The sequence below is a fragment of the Macrotis lagotis genome, chromosome 2, assembly GCF_037893015.1.
Source record: "Macrotis lagotis isolate mMagLag1 chromosome 2, bilby.v1.9.chrom.fasta, whole genome shotgun sequence".
In the NCBI taxonomy this organism is placed as follows: domain Eukaryota; kingdom Metazoa; phylum Chordata; class Mammalia; order Peramelemorphia; family Peramelidae; genus Macrotis; species Macrotis lagotis.
The window spans coordinates 191,065,006-191,084,022 of record NC_133659.1 but is presented as its reverse complement, the minus strand read 5'-3'; the positions used below and the strand labels follow the sequence as shown (position 1 = coordinate 191,084,022).

The 19,017-nt window shown below is 44.6% G+C and overlaps 1 protein-coding gene across 1 annotated transcript; it reads right to left on the bottom strand.

Annotated features, from left to right (window-relative positions):
• Positions 1–1,525: 1,525 nt before the first annotated feature.
• GPR179 (G protein-coupled receptor 179) lies at positions 1,526–17,780 on the bottom strand. The gene is made up of 12 exons (XM_074224118.1): positions 16,981–17,780; positions 15,542–15,650; positions 11,376–11,463; positions 10,420–10,655; positions 9,646–9,714; positions 9,204–9,313; positions 8,569–8,807; positions 8,190–8,328; positions 7,743–7,848; positions 7,003–7,149; positions 1,937–6,703; positions 1,526–1,759 (listed from the first exon to the last, which is right to left on the bottom strand). The coding sequence occupies exons 1-12, from the start codon at positions 17,778–17,780 to the stop codon at positions 1,712–1,714; spliced, it is 6,858 nt and encodes a 2,285-aa protein (XP_074080219.1). The 3' UTR covers positions 1,526–1,711.
• Between the last annotated feature and the right edge of the window lie 1,237 nt (positions 17,781–19,017).

The window sequence follows — 19,017 nt, the reverse complement described above, 5'->3', positions numbered from 1 at the left end:
GCCGGACTGGACCTGCTTGTTTTACCTCTCCCCTACCTTCTTTTTTCTTCAGTATCTGTTAATCCTGGAATTCCCTCATTCTCATACTGTTTAGGCAGATTTGGTTCTGAAAATAGCATTAAAGGAGTATGAGGCAGGCTCAAAGAAGACCCTTTTGGATTCTTATGATTAGAATACTTTGTTTTTGCATACAAAAAGTGCTTAACCTATCCCAGTAGGCAAAGGGGAAAAGTGATACTTAGTGACTTCAGCTATTAGCTGTAGGCTGCACTTCCCTGCCTTTGTATGTCCTCTCTCCCTTCTTTGGAAATGAGGATGTGAATACAAAAATACTGCCAGTTTACTAGTCTGGGGCAAGTAATTGGAGTAGTCACAGCATTAAAGTCAATAAGGATGGGTTTTTAGGAGATATGCCAAGTGAATTGGAGAAAAATTTTAGGAAGAAACTATTTTGACAGAACTGAGAAATTGTTTTCTTGATCCTCACCTTGAGGGAGAGATTGTCTAGTATTGTGAATGCCTAGGTAGTGAACTGATTGCAATAATTTTTTTAAATCCATTATTTTTCCTAGCTGTGGCAGGCCTGATAATCAGTAAATCAGAAAGCAGACAAAGGAAAAGTCAACATGAGGGGTAGCTATGTGGTACAGCGATAGAGCACCACCCTGGAGTCAAGAGGACCTGAATTCAAATCCAGCCTCAAACACAATGATTGCCTAACAGTGTGACTTTAGGAAAGTCACTTAACCTCATTGCCTTAAATAAAATTTAAAAAAAAAGCCATGTTAAGATCAATAAGGCACTCCAGGTAGGTTTCAGTTTTTTACATAAATTGTGAGATAGGAACTTGACTACTAAACTAGTTGCTCCATTGTAGTCTTCCTGTAGCAACCATATTTCTTTCCTGGTTATGGAACAGCTCTATTAGTATAATGGGGCAGAAATTCTAGGACACATGTAGCTGACGTGAGTGTTATAATAAATGCCTGGTATGGTTTGATGTGTGTGTATTTATGTATACCTCAACATAGTCCTGGAAAACCTTTTGGAAAGGACTGCCAGCTCCTTCCCAACTCACGCCATTGACTTAAATGAGGAATCACAGACTAGGGACAAACACAGAATGTTCTGCATATTGTAGTTGGGAGGATTCTTTAGAGGATCCCTCTTGGTGGGAAGGGGTAAGAGGAATTTTAAAACTGAGATGGAAAAGCTATGTTTTATATAGCTGGAGATTCAAAATCACTGGAGAATTAGGTCTGACTTAGTAATTCCTTTAAACTGTTTGCTTAGGAGCAGCTGGGTGGCATAGTGGATAGACTCAGCCGAACCTGAGTTCAAATTCAACCTCAAACACCAGCTATGTGACCCTGGGCAAATCAACCCAATTGCCTCCCAAAAATGAATAAAATAATATCAGTTTGCTTCTGACCCATTTAGAAGGGAAAGAGATCAACTCAAAACTCTAGGAATAAAGAGCCCAGGGTTTTGAAAAGGGCATTTCCTTTTTTTTAAGTGTTTTATTGATATCTTCTGTTTTTCAATCACAAATCATTTTCCACTCCACACATTTATTCCTGAAAAAAAGCATTTCTGTACATATTGTATCACTTGATACAAAGAAATCAACCCTAGAGAGTGACGGTAGGATGGAGTCACCAGTTTGGCCCTCTAGTGAAGCTGTTTCTTAGCCTTTTTTTGAGGAGGGAGATTATTGATCTTTGACCTCCCTGATACTGGTATCTGAGGTTGGGCCAACCTCTGGCTTTCCCTCTGGAACATTTTGGGGTCTTCTCTCACCTTCAAAAGAACTAAAAGTGACCTCAGGCACAGAAACTTTGCTTTCTGAAAGAAGACAGCCTAGAGGTCTAGGAACTAAAAGACTAGATGGTGGACCTGTGACCTCTTGGATTATGGTCTCTGAGATTGAGCCAGCCTCAGGCTTTCCTTCTGGAACATTTTGGGATCCTTCATCACTTTCAAAAGAACTGACAGTGACCTCAGGAACAGAAATTTTGCTTTCTGGAAGACAGTCCAGAGGTCTGGGGACTGAAAGACTTGATGGTTTCTCTTGGACTATTAGAGGGACTTCTGCTTTAGTTTCTTCTGAAGCCTGAGAAACATGCTTCCTAGGTAGAGCTCCTGCCTCTTTTCGGGGACAGATTTCTGTCAGGATACCTTCCATTTTATTTCCACCTAGTTCTGTGCTTTCCCACAGGCATACCTCTGCTGTTAGGCTTCCCATACTGCCCTGACAAGTGACTTTGTCTGTCTGAAGGAAAGGGCCCACTAGGTCTGTACTTTCCCAAGGCCAGACTTCTTGGCTCCGTTTCTCTGTTTCTGAGATGTGTTCTCCAGTCTCTCTGGAGCTCTCTTTTTTAGGTATTTTTCCCTTCTGTCCTTGAGACTCTTCATCTTTACCCTCTGCTAATCCCCCGTCTGCAACTTCTTTGCCCATCTCCCAGGGGCAGATCTCTGCTTTGCTTGAACTCATCTTGTCCTCTACACCTAATACCTCGGGGAAAACTTGGGGTCTAGCAATGTCATGAAGATCTGGTTGGGAGGGGGCACCCCCCAGCTCTGTGCTCTCCCACATATACACAGTCTCTTGCTGTCGGATTAGCCTCCCTTGTTTTTTGTGTGTGGTGACAGTCACTGCCTGGGTATCTGACATTTTAGAGAGTTTTCTTTTTTCTTCTTGAGCTTCTCTGCCTTGATCCAGCTTCTCTGTCACTTTCTTAGTTGGTTCTCCACTCACTTCCCAAGGACAAATTTCTGCCATGTTGTTTTCTGGTGCATCAACTTGTGGCTCAGTGGCTTCCCATGGACACACTTGAGTCACCCTACTCCTGCCATTGTCACATACTTCAGAGATGACAGTGCCTTGAGTGTCTGCATTGATGGACAGACCCCCTGATTCTGAATCCTCCCATGGACAGATGGATTCTCTCACTCCACTGAGTTTGATTCCTTCTCTAGAAATGTGATATTGAGACTCAGCAGATATCCCTTTCTCAAGGGTCATCTGGTCTGTCTTTAAGTGTTCTCCATCTGTTCCCTGTCCCAGTCTCCCTTCCTCTGTTGTTTTATCACTCACTTCCCAGGGACAGATCTCTTTCTTGTAGGAAGCTTCCCCTTTCACTTCCCAGGGACATACCTCAGCTACTTTGCTGGCTTCTGCCTGTGAGGTCACTGTGACCTGAGCTGTTTGTTCCCAGGAGCAAACAGATTCCTGCTCTTGACTCAGTTTTGCTATTTGTTTTGCTATTTTATCTTCCAGCTTTCCAGAGTTCCCCTTTTCTAGAGTTTTCCCTCTAACCTCTTTGGATTCCCCATCTCTCTCCTGATCCAATTCCCTTTTCTCATTTTCTTCTTCATGAACTTCCCAGGGACAGATCTCTGCCTTTGCACTGGACAACACCGTCTCCACATCCCTGAGACCCACATCGGCTGTTCTGTTTCTCACAGTGCTTGGTATCTGAAAACCAGCTTTAGGTTGATCAGTGACTTGACTTCCTATTTGTGAGGAGTCCCCTGGGTCTGAGCTCTCCCAGGGGCAAGCTTCCTCCCTGACTGGGATTAGCTTCTCTGTCTTTTCCTGATTAAGGACAGCTGCTTTGGATTCTAATTTTCTGAACCCTTTTTCTGTATCGCCATGGAAATCCTCAGCTAGCTTGATTTCCTTATCATTTTTTTCTCCTCTTGTCTCTGTTGGTTTCCAGGCTGCATTTACCATGTCAGCAGACATAGTCTGCACTTCCCATGGACAGACCTCAGCTGCCCTGCTCCCCACATTACCTGGTATCTGGGACCTGACTAAAGGTTGGCCTATTTTCTGAGGGTCTGTCTTAAGAGAAGAAATCTCCCAGGGGTAGACTGTTTCCTGTTTTTCTATCAGCTGATCTAACTTTTTTGAAGCTATAGCAGTTGATTCTTTGGATTCCTCCTTGTTCTCTTGATATTCCCTTTTATCCTGTTCCAGTGCTCGTTTTTCTGCTTCAGCTTCACTCATCTCTGAAGGATAGCTTTTCTCTTCAGTGGACCCTGTCTTACTTATACTTGGTTCAGGGGCTTCCCATGGACATAACTCTGCTGTCCTACTTCCCGTAAAACCAGGATCTTTAGCAGGGTCTGACTGTAGAGAAAGGGCCCTTGTGTCTGGGCTTTCCCAAGGACAAGCTGCCTCCCTTTCTCCCTTCTCGGGTTCTTTCCAGGTAGAATTTCCAGCCTCTCCAGAGTTCTCTCTTCCAGAGACTTTTTCCTTTTCTTGTAACAATTCTTCATCTGTCTCCTGGCTTGGTGTCCCTTTTCCAACTATTTTCTTCATCTCCCAGGGACAAACTTCAGCTTTTCTGCTAGGTAAATCCTTTTCCATTTCCCATGGACACACTTCAGCTACCTTGTTTCCCATACTCTCTGAGGTCACTGGGCTAGCTGAGGGACCCCTAAAATCTGTACTCTCCCATGGACAAAGGGACTCCCATTCATTCAGTTTCTTTTCATCTTTCCTAAGCACTGCTTTCCTGAAGGTCTGGTTTTCTTCTAGAGAGTGCCTATCTAGCTCCTGTGATGATTTTTCTTTATCTCTTGTTCCATCACTCACCTCCCAGGGACAAATCTCTGCCTTGGTGCTATCTTGTTTATAAGCTTCCACCTCAGTCGCTTCCCATGGACATACCTCTGCTGTTTTTCTCCCCGTGCTGCTTAGTACGTGGTGACCATCTTTGGGTTGGTCAGTGTGCTGAGTTATGGAGCCTCCCAGGTCTGTGCTTTCCCAAGGACAGACTGCCTCTCGATCTTGCAACTGCTGCTCAAGCTTTTTCTGATCAGTGATTATGATTCCTTTGGGTACTGACTTTTCAGGGGTTTTACACTTTTCCTCTTGGGACCTCTGTTCTTGATCTTGTCCAAAAGTTTCTTTACTCGTGTGCCAGGGTGAGGCCTCTGTCTTTAGGCTGTCTGTTTTGTCAGCTTCTAGCTCAAGGGCCTCCCATGGACATATTTCAGCTGTCCTGCTGTCTGTGCTGTCAGGCAGCTGAGGATAAGCTTTAACTGGATTCTCATATTTCCCTCTTAGTTCTTTTTCTCGCCCAGGGCTTATCTCAGTTGTCTCAGCATCTCTGTCCTTCCTGCCAGGATCCTGTCTAGCCTGCCTTGGAGTGGCAACTGCTTTCCACTTTGCTTTTTCAGGTCCTTGGGAAGACCCCTTAAGCTTGCCCTCTTGTTCCTTGCCCTCCTCCTGAGGACAGCCAGCTAGCATTCTACTGGTTTGAGTGTTCTGCTGGTTTTGAAATGATTCCTCATCATCACAAGGAGCCAAAGCTGCTTGTTTGATCACGTGTTTGGGCCGGCCTGCCCTCATAGTTCTAGTGCCCAACCCAGCACCTTCTTCCAAAGCCTTACTTTTCCCTGCCCTTTCAGGACTGCCTACCTCATTTCCTTTCTCCTTGTAGCTACTCCGGGACCGAGTTAAAGCCTTGATGGCCAGTCCCAGGCTCCGAATGGAACCTTGTTGAATGGGGGTCTTAAGGCTATGGGATTTGGGAAAGATCTTGTGTGTTTCATCATCAGTCTCATTAACATCTCCCTCTGGATGTTCTATTCCAATCTCCTTACTTTCTGTAGCCTCTCGCTTCTCCATTGCCACTGCTACAGAGAGGGCTCTTAAGAGCCTGCCTCGGGCTTGGGGACGACTATCCCCTCTACCTGACCCAGGAGTGGGTTCATGGCTTGAACTTTCTACCCTGACTGGTAGTTCTGCATTTTCCCAGGGGCAAATAAAGGTCAGTAAGCTGGGTTCTCGACTTGGGGCTGGTTCTCGACTTGGGGCTGGTATTGGGGGTAGTGCAGGAACTGCAACTGGAGCTAAAATAGAAGTGGGGGATAATGTCTGTGTATCTCCTAAGCAGGTCCCACCTAAAGCCAGGATGGGTGTGGAGATCTGATGCCTAATAGGGGAAGGTGGTGGCCCTCTCCCACCTGTCTCGTGAAGTTTCCCAGAGGCATGGGAACTGTCAACACTGCAGCTCTTGGCTGGTGATGGAGGTGGTGACAGGGAATCTCCCCGGACCCGCTCTAGTCGCCTGGCTGATGGCCTTCTGCGTGGGCTCCCTGCTCCTGCCTTTCGCCTTTCCTCCCGGTCCAGTGCTAGCCTGTAGCTCTCTTCCAGGTAGGCTTGACTGGCCAAGAGCAGTGCTTTCTCCCTAGAACTAGCGACTACACTGAGTGATTTCTGCAGAGAGGCGGGTTGTGCCTGAGGGAGCCTTTCTCCCACTGCTAGGTTGTGGGCACTGGCTGACCTGAAACCAAGAGGGGGAGGCACTTCCACGGAGTCATGGCTTTCTCCCCTCGAAGCCTTCTTTGCCAGCTTCCTCCTGAGAAGAGAATCAAGGAGTGGTGGGTCCTGCTCCCTCCGGTGGTCATAGGTACTGTGAGATTTGCGCAAAGTTCGTGATGGTCTCTCAGATGTCTGGACCCCAGAACTGAGGAGCCGCCTCCGAGAAGAACGAGGAAAACTTCCCCGGCCTGAGGAGCTAGGGTCTCGGCGGGCCACAGCTTCAGGGAACTCAGCCAAGTACCTCATAAAAGAACGGCCCAATCTCCGCCCAGAACTGCCTCTCTTCTTGGGCAGGTGTGGGTTGTTAACTGTCATCCTCTTGGTTTTGTGAACCTCCAGCTGGGCATAGAGCTTCTTTAATTCATCCTATAGAAGCAGGTAGAATATTTTAGCTAAAAATAAAATAGAGCACACAGGTGTGTCCCTGTCTTTTTCTCCTCTCTCTAAATCAGAATCCCAGAACCCTGCCTTAATGGGTGTTGTCCTTTGTTATTGAAGGAAATCAAAATTACATCACTATGTTTGAGACAGATTACAGGAGAGTAGAAAAAACATGGAGGCAAAAGGTATTTGGGTGAAGAGTAGCAGGGAAAGGGAACCAGGGCGACCCAGCTTACTTTAACCAGTTTTGAATACTAACATTAGGAGAGAAGAGTGCTACAAACCCGAATGTCTCCGGGGTCGAGGCTGCATTCACTCCAGGCAGAAGCTATGCTACTGTTGAGGCAGGAGCCTGATCTTTGCAGGTCCAACTCATCCTCATAGACCTCAGCTGTAATCTCTTCCCGGGGAGGGACCCCTGGGTTCAGGAACTGTAGTTGATAGAAAGAGGAAGGTTTCTTTACCTCTAGACTTCCTTTCCTGTTCTAATGGCTTACCTCCTCCCTTATATTCCTTTTGCTCTACTCTTCACCTTATTTTCCAAGACAGATGAAGAACCAAGCTATAGGCATGAGTTGGAACTCTAATGGAACATTGAGACCCCCTCCTTGCTCCCTCCAATGCCTCTTCTTAAGAGCTGTCTTTCCACTGGGAACAATCTTTTTTTGATTTAGTTTTTCAGATACTGCTAATCCCCTGAAAATATTATAACACCTGACCTGATCCCGTATACTTAAAAAAAAATTCCCCAAGTATTAGAAAGACAGAATTTGGGACTGTTTTTTCCCTTCATCAGATGCTATTATTCTTTTCCATTTCTTAGATCTTGCCTTCATACTACTTGCCTTATTTTATCCCTACCCTTTACTAGAACAGGTGCAGAGGACAGGATGTTGTTGAGAGCCTAGTGACTCCAACAGTTCAAAGATATTTACTATGAAATTGGAGTGACATCATTCTCTTAAATACTCCAGGGAAAAGAGAGAATGCAAGGAGGGAGGTAAGCAGGCTTGAGAAGCTTCACCTTGGGGATAAAGAGCAGAGCCAGGGTCGTTGTGACCGTGCCATGGGTGTGAATAAAGAAGAGAAGTAGGGTCCAGTCTGGATGTAAGGAGGGGACCAAGATGAACCTGTGGATTGAATAGGAGCAGGGAGCTGTGAAAATGAATAGACTTTTCCCCAACTCCCATACCAATATGTATCATTAGTTTTCTTCCAACTCTGAGAGCTGGGATGCCAAATATTGGGTATGGGAGAGACCCATCTTTTGCATATACCAACCTTTCCTTCAAGACTTAACTGAGGTTCCATGTCTGAAGGCTTCCAGACTATTCCTTGTAACTTGGCTTTTCCTTTGAACTAAAATATTGTTTGTCCTACTCAATACAGTTCTTAATTATATGTTCTTGTGTTGATCATCCTCATTTTATGTATCTTCTTACCTCAAATATAATTTTAAAAGTGTTCTCACCTGGCTGCATGGAAGGCAGTAGAGACCAGAAGTTCATTGTGTAGAGCAATACCCATGTAGCGTGGCTCATGAAAGGCAGAGGGTACTGCCCGGGTGGCATAACAGAGGAAGCTGCCCCAACAGAGGAGGAGGATCTCAGCTTGGAGGGAAGAGAGTCAGAGTCTGTGACACATTTGTCAACAACCAAAATCAAAGTAGTTAGTTCTCTCATACAGAGGTGTGTTCATGGAGGAGGGAGGGTTCTGGGGAGAGACAAAGGATATATGATGGGGGTATTAAGGAGAAAAAAGGCTGAGATTAGGCTGACACTGAGGGAAGAAGGGTAGGTTAAAGGATTTGGAGAGGTATTCCATCTGGGGTCAGGAATAGGGCATCTCACCCACAACCATGATGTAGTCCCAGCGATCATAGTGGCAAAGATAAAAATGACGGCCAGCAGATGTGTGACCACGAATAACCAGGGGCGCATGCTGGGTCCCCTTTTCCAGAGTGCCTACTGTCCAGGCTGCCAGGAAACATAGAACCAGAAGCAAGAGAAGCCCAAGGCGCCTCAGCAGCCGGCCACTGCTCAGGTGGGGCCCCCGCTGAGCTGTTCTAGATAGGAACAGTTGTAGTACTCTATAGGGAAAGAAAGAGTCACATTACTCGCCAAAGTTATATTGAGGGAGTAGAGTTAACCATGAAGGGAGAGACCTGAAGACAAACTGTGTAGATTGTAGAGTAATGGGGAGGGGTTTGAGAATGGAAGGTGAGGCTATAGAGTGATGGAGACTGGCTTTAGAATAGAGCTGAATGAGTTATATGATAAAGGAAAGAGGTTTGAGCACTAAGGGGTAGATTATGTAGGGATGAAGCTAGGGATAATCAGAAAAGCAGAATGATGGTTCTGAGCTCAACGTTTGAGACATGCTTCCTTAAAGTTAAGGAAATGAGTTGGGACCTGGAGTTGTGCTTGCACCAGAAGACTGGGCTGGGGGAGCTGAAGTTGTGGTGGTCTTTGCCCTCAGGTACTACCTGTACAGCTTGAGGGTGATGGTGCCATAGACGATGACAAAGCCTAGCAGCCGCACCCAACGAAGAACAATACATCGGAATATGCTGGGCTTGAAGTAGAGGATAAAGACCTGAAACAGGATGAAAAGTCAGTACCCCTAACAGCTATTGTTAATCTCCAGGTCTTTTTTATTCTCTTTACCCCATTCTGGACTGTTACATCCCTTCATAGATTGGGGTAGTCTAAGGAAACCAGAGAATGGGATACTCCCCCTCCCCACCCTACCCCATGATAGTTCCTAGAGGTGGGTTAGGACAGGGAACACAGTGAGATGCAGAGTCCTAAGGAGGTGATAAATCCCCTTGGAAAATAGAAAGGATGTGAATACCTAGGTGAGGTGAGGTAAGGGAAAAACCTCACTCCTATGTGGCTAGGGTACCCATGCCCTGGTCATAGACTCACAGGGAAGTAAAGCAGCAGAGAGCCAAAGAGGATAGTCTCCAGTAATATGACCCCTGAAGCTCGGATTGTCTGTAAGCCCAAAGAAGAGGAGAGTTTCTGTTAGCAGGCTTGGCACTGGGTGAGGATGGATTGGTGCTCTCAGTTTTACTTCAGTCGGGGTATCCTCCCACCTAAATATTCTCAGGCTACCTCCGTCCAGCTCCACCCATGGCTCTGCTCCTGTATTAACCCCAGTGAGGTGATGCAGTAGTTTGAAAACTAAGCCTAAATTTAGGAAGACCTGATTTTAAATCCTGCCTCAGATATTTCCAACTGTGTGACCCAGGACATATCACTTAACTGATGCCTACCTCAGTTTTCATGTCTGTATAAAATCGGAATAATAATTACACATACTTCACAGAGTTGTTATGAGGATCAAATGAAATATTTGTAAAATGTCTGCCATATGGGAGGTTCTTTGGGCTTGTTCTCTTTTTTTCCCTATCTTCTCAGTTTCCATCCATACCTCTGGCCCATCCTTATTGTCATCAACAGATCCTTTCACCACAATTGCATTTTTCCTACTTCCAGTGTTAGCCCCACCCAACTCTCAGCACAGAGAACCTGGCCCCAACTCCCTACTCTTCCCAAATTGGACAACAATGATCTCATCAGGACACGGACCCATTCAAACAGCACGGCTCACTGATGGGGGGGGACCCTAGAGAAAATATGCCTTGTGAGAGTATGATGTTGGAAAAGGGGACCTGATTAGGAAGGTCTCTGACTTGCCTTGCTCTTGCGGCAGTGATAGGAAATCAGCATACTGAAAAAGACAGCCAACATACAGCAAGCTTGGCAAACCAACACAGCTGCTCTGAGCACCTGTGTCTCCTCCACCAGGCACGGTGTGGCATCCACACAGCTGGCACAGCCTTCTGGGCATGGATGGCACCGAAACAGTCTACTGGAACTGACTGGGAGAGCCTTATATTGTCCTGTGGGCTCTGCATTGCTCTCACCTGCCCCTGTAAGAAAGGCTCAGAGGATGTGAAAGAGAGATGTTAGGCATTAATCACCCATCCTGAAACCCTCAGGTTTACTACTTAATCTTCTACCAGTACCTCCCTTTCCTCAGTATCATAAGACCATCATATTCCCCCCACCACCACCTTTTGTCATGCAATGGCTAAGTGGAGTGATGAAGTTGAAACCTTTTAAAGAAACTCCATGGAGATGCTTTAGACAACAGAAGTAAAAGAGAGGGCCCTAACTGATCCATGTTGGATTTGACCTTCAAAGATACACACATTCTCCACTCTGTTTCCTGCCTTTCCTGCCTCTACACCTTCTTCTCAGTTCTTTTGCCCTTTCCCACTCCTATTTTGCTCTCTACGGGAACTTCAGGTCCTTCTCCCTTTTCCCTTTTTTCAGGATGTGTTTGCAGCTTTCTCTCCCACAGTGCTTCCTCAATTAGTAAATGTTTGATGCCTAGGCACTGGGAATACAAAAAGAGGCAAAAGACAGTTCCTGTCCTCAAAGAGCTTACAAGTCCAATGAGGGAGATAACATGAAAATAAATCTATATAAAACAAGCTATATACAAGATGAATAAGAAATAATTTTGGAAATCAGTATGGTCATCAGTAAAAGAAAACTGAGAAGGAAACATGTTTCAAGTTTAGTTTCAATTAGGTGGTTCAAATTGGGGGAAAAAAGACACCTTTGACAAGATCTGAGATACTTACCTGCGGGAAGACTGGGTCTGTAGAAGCCTGGTCGGCAGCGGCAGAGATAGCTGCCAAGGATGAAGCCATGACTCTCCAGAGGGACACACTGAAAAGGGGGTGAGCATTGATATGGAAAGTGGAAATTTCTGGGTGGAATCTTTTTGTCCCGGTAACTGTGCTCAAGACCTAGCTTCTCTGAAGGGAATCCTTCACCCCCCAACCCCCAGGATTTCTCCTCTCCCTCATATCCCTTTGTCCCTGACTGTAGTCTGAAAATTAGGAATCAAGAGTAGTCTTTTGCCCTCCTTATAACCAAAGTCTAACTCTTGTTTCATTGGAACTCTTTTGTTCTCTTCCCCCCCCCCAAATTCAATCCCCTTGGCACTAGTGGAAAGGGGTCCCAAGGGGTCCTCTTTCTAGTGGATGACTATACACTCCATTAGAAGTGATGCCAGGATAGTAGGAAACCAAAGTCAGCCTTTTATTTTTCCCCAATCCTCCATCCGTCCAAGATAAGGAAGGAATAATGTCGAGTCTGATACAGGGGATAGATGATCACATCTAAGCAAATGATCCCCATATCTATATCTTGATCTCCAAACTCTGGCCAGAGTTCTACTCTCAGTTTCTACCTCATTTCCCACTTCACAAAAGTCAAAGAATAAATTGCTTGTTGACTTTGGTCCAAAGACTCTAATCCTTGTTCATCTTTGATTCTTTCTCAGCTCCTATAGTCATTCCATTGCCAAGTCTTGTCTATTCTAATATCACACTATCATCTTTCTCTCTACTCACCCTGCCCTAGTTCAGACTTATCATTTTGTTTATTCTAAGCAACAGAAATAGTTTTCTGCCTACCTTCCTGCCACCAGTTTATCCCTTTCCAATTCAATTCAATTCAATAAATGCTTATTAAGGATCTTTCATGAGCAAAGCACTGGAATTTTTTTTTGATTGTCCCTGCTCTCAGAAGTTGAAAGGGTAGATTTTGGGGGAGCTGGACAGAAATTAGGAATACATGAATGAGAAAATGAACTCACTTGGCTGCATAGAGGGCAGCAGAGGAGAACTTATTTCCTACTAGGGGATAAACCATGTAATCCTATAATAAATAGGAGGCCATTTGAAGAGGAAGAAAACACTGACAACCAGAGGATTGAGAAAAGCTTCCTATGGGGAAGGAGTAGATGAGGAATCAGCTTATGAAAAGGCAGAGAGCAATGGGAGAATGCAAGTTCTGTTTTTAGGTTTTTGCAAGGCAACCGGGGGTTAAGTGGCTTGCCCAAGGCCACACAGCTAGGTAATTATTAAATGTCTGAGACCCGATTTGAACCCAGGTACTCCTGACTCCAGGGCCAGTGCTTTATCCACTCATCACCTAGCCACTCGAGAATGCAAGTTCTGAGAAAAATTAAGTAGAACAATAGAGTTCATTAATATAATGATGGTGGTGATGATGATGATGATGTCATGGCAGAACCCAGGACATGGAGTAAGGAAAACCTGAGTTCAAATCCTGTCAAAGAGATTTACAAACCATGTGATCCCAGGCAAGTATCTTACCACCTTTGTGCCTCAGTTTCTTCATCTGTAAAATAGGGATAAAGATAGTACCTACCTCCCAGAACTATTGTGGGTATCAAGATGCATGTTAAGTGCTTTGCGAACTTTAAGGCATTATTAACTTTTATAATGTGAGCTAATATTATAGCTAATATTATTAATTTAGCACCCTCCCAACACTGTATTTTTGTACAGTCTGTTCTCCCATGGCAGTACTGTCTTCCCTCTTCACCTCCAGCTCTAGGAATTTTTAGCTTCTTTCAGTTTATTTGCCACTTCCTGAGGAAAGCCTTTCCTGATTGTCAGTGTGATTAATACTCTCTCCCTCTTGCATTTATTATCAGATATCATTACATTATTTTGCATTTATTATTTTTTACATGTTATATAAACATAGCATGTAGTAGTTACATGGAAGTAACATAAAATAAGGCATGAAAGGTATCTTAGAGGAAATTTTTGTACGAGGCTTTAAATACCAAGGCAAAGAGTTTCTATTTTATCTTGGCGGTAATAGGAAATCACTGAAGATTTTTGAGGAGGGGCGTGCTTTATCAGAGCTATGCTTTAAGAAGATTATTTTGGCAGTTGTGTAGGGGATGGATTAGAGAGAAGGGAGACTGAAAATAGAGTAAAAATTAGGAAGCTATTATGATAATTCAGATGAAAAGTAATGGGGACCTTCACTGGTGGTAGAAGGCGATGTGTGGCCATGTGAGTCCAGAAAAGGGGATAAATTTGGGAGCTACAGGGGCGGCCAGGTGGTTTAGTGGATAGAGCACTGGCCCTGGAGTCAGGAATACCTGAGTTCAAATCCTACCTCCGACACTTAATAATTACCTAGCTGTGTGGCCTTGGGCAAGCCACTTAACCTCATTTGCCTTGCAAATCGGGGCACTACGGTAGAAGAAACATCCATAAGATTTGGCAATTGATTGGATATGGTAGAGCAGAGAAAGGGAGAAGTAAAAGTCTTGAGGTTATGAACCTGTTTGACTGGAAGGAATAGAGAAATCTGGGACATTTTGAGTTTTTGATGTCTGCCAGACATCCAAATGAAGAACTAATTCCAAAGTCACATTTCCAGTTGTAGCTTACATTATTCTCCTTCTTTATGTTGTAGTCAAACAGTTCTGCTCACCATACTTCATTTTTTCTATGCCATTGTTCACAGTGACTTTCTTGTCTGGAATGTTCCTTTTTCCTTGCCTTCTCCACTTGTGGAAATCTCTTCTTTCCTTTAGAACCAATTCTATGATCTCCTCAATGAAAATTTTTCTGATTTCCCCAAAGGATGATCTTTTTCTTATCAATGTTATCAAGTTGTCTTGACTTCTATTTTTCACTTGCACATTCTGCATTGTCATTTGTGTATGTCTTTCACTCCATTAGATAAGAAATTCCTTGAAGGTAAATCTGTGTCTTATTTCATGGCTCTTTTCCCAAAATCTAGCATAGTACTATACATATAATGGGTATCTTTTGAATTGAGTTTCATGAATTAATTAAGAAGTATGGAACTGGGAGAGTCTTTGATCAATCTCTGACATTATCCCAAAAGAGAAATCAATGGAGGGAGAGAAGAATATAAAAGAAAAATGGGCGGGGGGAGAGTATACTTTCATTGACTCAGTGGACTAGAGTAATGATAATGAAAAAAATTATGTCCCTATATTAGTCACTTACTTTCCATAGAATTTGGTTGTTTTCTATTCCTAAGGAGATTCATTCAGTTTTCTCACACATTAGAGACTACAGCTGTCCCCAGATGTGTATGATTCAGAGTGAACCCATTCTTTTTTCCTGGAGAAACCACTCTAATCATACATCTTGTTGATGAGTCAGATCATCTTAGTAGAAGAAGGATAATTTGGGGTGTCCCCCACAAATGTATACATACTCCAATTATCTAAATCTAAAGAAGCTAACTGGTTAGCCTGAGGATCACAAAAATAGGAAATGGCAGAAGTGGGATTTGAGTCCAGGTCTCTTGATCCTAAATCAATTAATCAACAAACATTTATTAATTATATGCTATGTTTTGATCACTTTGTTTTGCTAATTGCAAAGCATAGGAAAAGAAAATCAAGACAATCCACACCTTCAAGGAATCACACTCTTCCTCTTTATCATGTTTATTCAGAATAAATATGAGGTAGGTCTTTGGAATTTCCTTGACATCTTGTCCTCTATGGAGTTGCAGAGGTGATTCTTTAGACTTAACCATCATCTCTTCTCAGCTCCACTCCATTGCTCATAATGCCTCTCTTTAGTCTGTTTTTTTGTCTCCTAGTTACCAGGAAGGGTTCCTAGTAAGGAACAGACCCTGAAGCACTCATTGAGAGGGAATATGCACTGTCAGCTTTGTCAGCTTTAGGGCAAATAGTTGGGAACAGATCACAAATGAGTTCCCTTGAAATCTTCTCCCTAATTCCCCATTGGACACTCTAGGTTCATCATTGTGGTCTCAGTTCAAACTGTGGGAATTTGAGATTTCAGCTTGTTTCAACCAATTCTGGTGGTATAGGTCATCGGAAAAGAAAATGGGCCATGAACTGAAATCCTGGGAAAGGGAGTCCCCAACTTCACACACACACACCCAACCCCCAATCAGTTCATACCTGGGTGCTATTGAGGTCACACTGGTGTGTATTGGAGAACCAGCCAGGGCCACTAGCACACTGATCAATGTCCACACTCTGAAGCTCCATATCCATCTGCACCAACCCCCTAAAGTAGAAAGGGTGGGGAATGGGACAACTTGGAGAGTACATTCTCTAGCAGGGACATCTCTCCCCATGATACTCCCCACCTCCACCCTTGCCCTTCCCTGAGCTTTTCTACTGATTTGAAGGCTCTCTAAAAGGGCTGTGATGAGTTTGGGGATGGAAGGGGAATTTTGTTGGGTCAGATAGAACTGAACAATGAGTTCCTCTTCCCAGTTCATGTCTAGGGGAAAGAAGAACTTTAAGTCAGGTGGAGATGGGAGATGCTCAGTCTGGAAGGCTGGGACTCTGTCAGGAAAGGATTTACACATATACACACACAACATACAGACACACACACACATACACAAACACACACCACATTACTTTTTCCTGACCCCCAAGTCAGGAATGTATTAATTGTCACAAAAAAGTGAGGATGAGTCAGAGTACTCCTGAACCCCTACTGAAGTGCTCTCACTCTTCCTTCTGGAGAGGGCTGGGCAAAGGTGAGGCCACCTGCTTGAGGCTTAAGCTAGGTGACCCAACAACCAGAAAGAAAATGAACACCTGGTATGTCTCCTTACCCTATGGGAGGCTGTGACTGTGAAACCTTTGTCTCACTTATCTAGGGGCAGTTTGACTGCTTAGGCATTCCAGCTTCTCTGTTTGATTGGTGGGGGGCCTTTCTTACAGATGGTGACCAAGCTAGGGAAGGGGAGGTGGAGAGGGAAGGTCATTGGGGGCATCAGGTGCTCCATCAGTAATGCAGAGCAGAGCTGATCATTCTCCTAGAATTTGGGTGGCCTTAGGAAGGTCCTTTCTCAGAAGTCAAGACAATTTTTGGACTCGCCTCCCAATTTGCTTGCAAGTTAGATTGTATATGGTCATTATTTTTCTCCTTTCTCCTATCATTCATGCAACAGAAAAGTGCTCACCTATTTGCATCCATCTCTACATAAACATAAGTGGACACACATCTGGATAGGCATATCTACATATACATGAACATATGGACAACTGCACATATTTGTGTGTCTGTACCCAAACTAGGGCAAATAAATCGAAACATGAATACATATATACATAAATGTTTGTTGATTGCTATGAAAACACAAATACCAACATGAGTAGGTAGATAAGTTATATATATAGAGACAAAATGTGTCCTATATTCCTCTATCTATACTTTCATATAGATTTACATGTATATATAAACACATACCAGTCCATGTTTGCACACCCCTAGATACATAAATGTATAATTTATATATAGGCATCTATTTTACTTATACAAATAACATATATATATACATGTAATTTATATACAAATGTACAAGTGAAGACCTACTTACCTAACCTCAGGGCTGAGATCAGGCTTGAGTCCGTAGAAGGTGGCTGAAAGCTCAATTAGCCAGCCAGGTCGGAGTCGGCCCCCTTGACATTCTAGAAAGGGGGGTGAGAGGCGAACATGGCTTGTGTCACCTACATACCCATCCCCCTGTGGCCATTTGGGGCTGTCCAGACTGCCCAGGTCATTACTCAGGACCCGCTTTCTTAGGCCCCAGGTGACCCCCACGCCAGCTGGTTGTGCTTCTTGGACTCTGGTTGTTGACATGTCCTGCAAGAGTGTCTCTTCTCCTGTCCTGGTGGCCCGAAGTGCCAGCTGGGGTAAGGTAGCACCAGGAGCTGGGTTGAAAGTCAGTGATGCCCGGTATGCCTTTGGGTCACTCTCAGCCACACTTCGGACCAATGCTTGGTACCACTCTATGTCCTCCTCTACGCTGGACTCCCGGATGTCATTGGCCTGGAGCAACATGTTGAGGAAATTTGTTGCCTGTACCAAGGTACTTGCAGCTCCCTGCAGGACTAGGGGGAGTCTCAGGCTGCTCCCAGCTCCTTGAGCTTCATAGCGCACACTGCAGTTGGCTCCAGTCAGTTTCTGGGCATCCCCAGTGTAAAGGAAAGCCAAAGCTGCTTCTGCCCCTTCTGGAGGTGCCCAAGGGGGCACAGCTCCTAGTTTGCCTTGGGAAGCCAGGAGGGGTAGAAATCGAGGATCCTGAGGATCTCCCAGGGCCCAGACACAGAAGAAAAACCAGCTCAGTAGCCCCCAAGTGGCAGAGGCCATCACCTGTGCCCTGAAGCCCATCCTCATACCAACTACAATGGACTGCCCAGCCTCTTCCAGACTTCAGTATCCAGATCACTTGAGGAGGTGAAGAATTCAGGAAACCCTGAGAAGGATCCAACCTGGTGAAATTATTGTCTTCATGCCTGCTGAAAATGTGTCTTTCTCCCTGGCTCTCCTGTCTCTTTATCTCTGTCTCAGGCTCGATCTATCTCAGCTTTTTTCCCTTTCTCTTTAATCAACGTCATAGGCTGGCTCCTAGACGTAGGCAAAGGGGCCCTGCCCCTTCTCCATCTCCAAGCACCCCCTACCTCAGAAACACTTAATCCTGGCATAACATCACCCCCCCCCACACACACACAGACAATCCAGTCTACCCCTCTATCCCAACATCTGCTCCAAATAGAGATAGTTACAGATGGAATGTAAGGGAAGAGAGATGGAGAATAATATGGAATTTTCTCTTTCTCTCCCTCTTCCCTCTTGTCTTTTCTCTGTCGCTCTGTCTCTCTGTCTCTGTCTCTCTCTGTGTCTCTTTACACACACACACACACACACACACACACACACACAAACACACACACATACCTCTATTTCTTTCTCTTCTTTCTTCCTTCCTTTCTGTCTCTCTCTCTGTCTCCCTCCTGCTCTCTTGCTCCATTAGGAGTGATGGGCAAATCTGAGATGGGGAGCCATAGCAACCATGGGTGAGTTGGTGCCCCCCTTCCCACACCTATGTTCTACTCAGCCTGATACAGCAGAAACTGCATCAGACTTGAAGAACAGTCACTTTGTGACCCCAGGCAGGCCCATTTTGCCTCTTCCCTCCCCTTAATTTGAGATGGGAGCTGGGAGGGGTTGAGGTGGCTCCTGAGACTAGGGATCAGAGTAATTATAATCACATAACTAAACAACGTTTTAAGGTTTGCAAAGCTCTTTCCTCACCACAACCCTTTGAAGTAGGTAATGAAAATATCACTGCCTTCATTCCCTGGGAATTATGTACCAATACATTTGTTAGAATCCAGTATACCCTCATATACAAATATGAATTGAGACTCAGAAAGGTCAAATCACTAGCCTAACACCACACAGAAGACATTTGAACTATGATTTAAGCCTCACTCCCAACTCTCTCCACCACAATGTACCATAATGAGAATAGAACTAGAAGTAATCTTCTAAAGATCTTTGCTTTATGAAAGAGAAAACTTGGGTCAGGAGAAGTGTAGACTTGCCCAAGGTCACTCAACAGGTGGACAGC

Excerpts from the sequence above, each read along its gene's own strand:
- GPR179 (XM_074224118.1), bottom strand. The coding sequence starts at position 17,780 with ATGAGGATGGGCTTCAGGGCACAGGTGATGGCCTCTGCCACTTGGGGG. Across the intron at positions 10,656-11,375 it reads CAGACCCAGTCTTCCCGCAG|GGGCAGGTGAGAGCAATGCA; the intron begins GTAAGTATCTCA and ends CCTTTCTTACAG. Across the intron at positions 1,760-1,936 it reads TTCCAGAAGGAAAGCCTGAG|GTTGGCCCAACCTCAGATAC; the intron begins GCTGGCTCAATC and ends GGAAAGCCAGAG.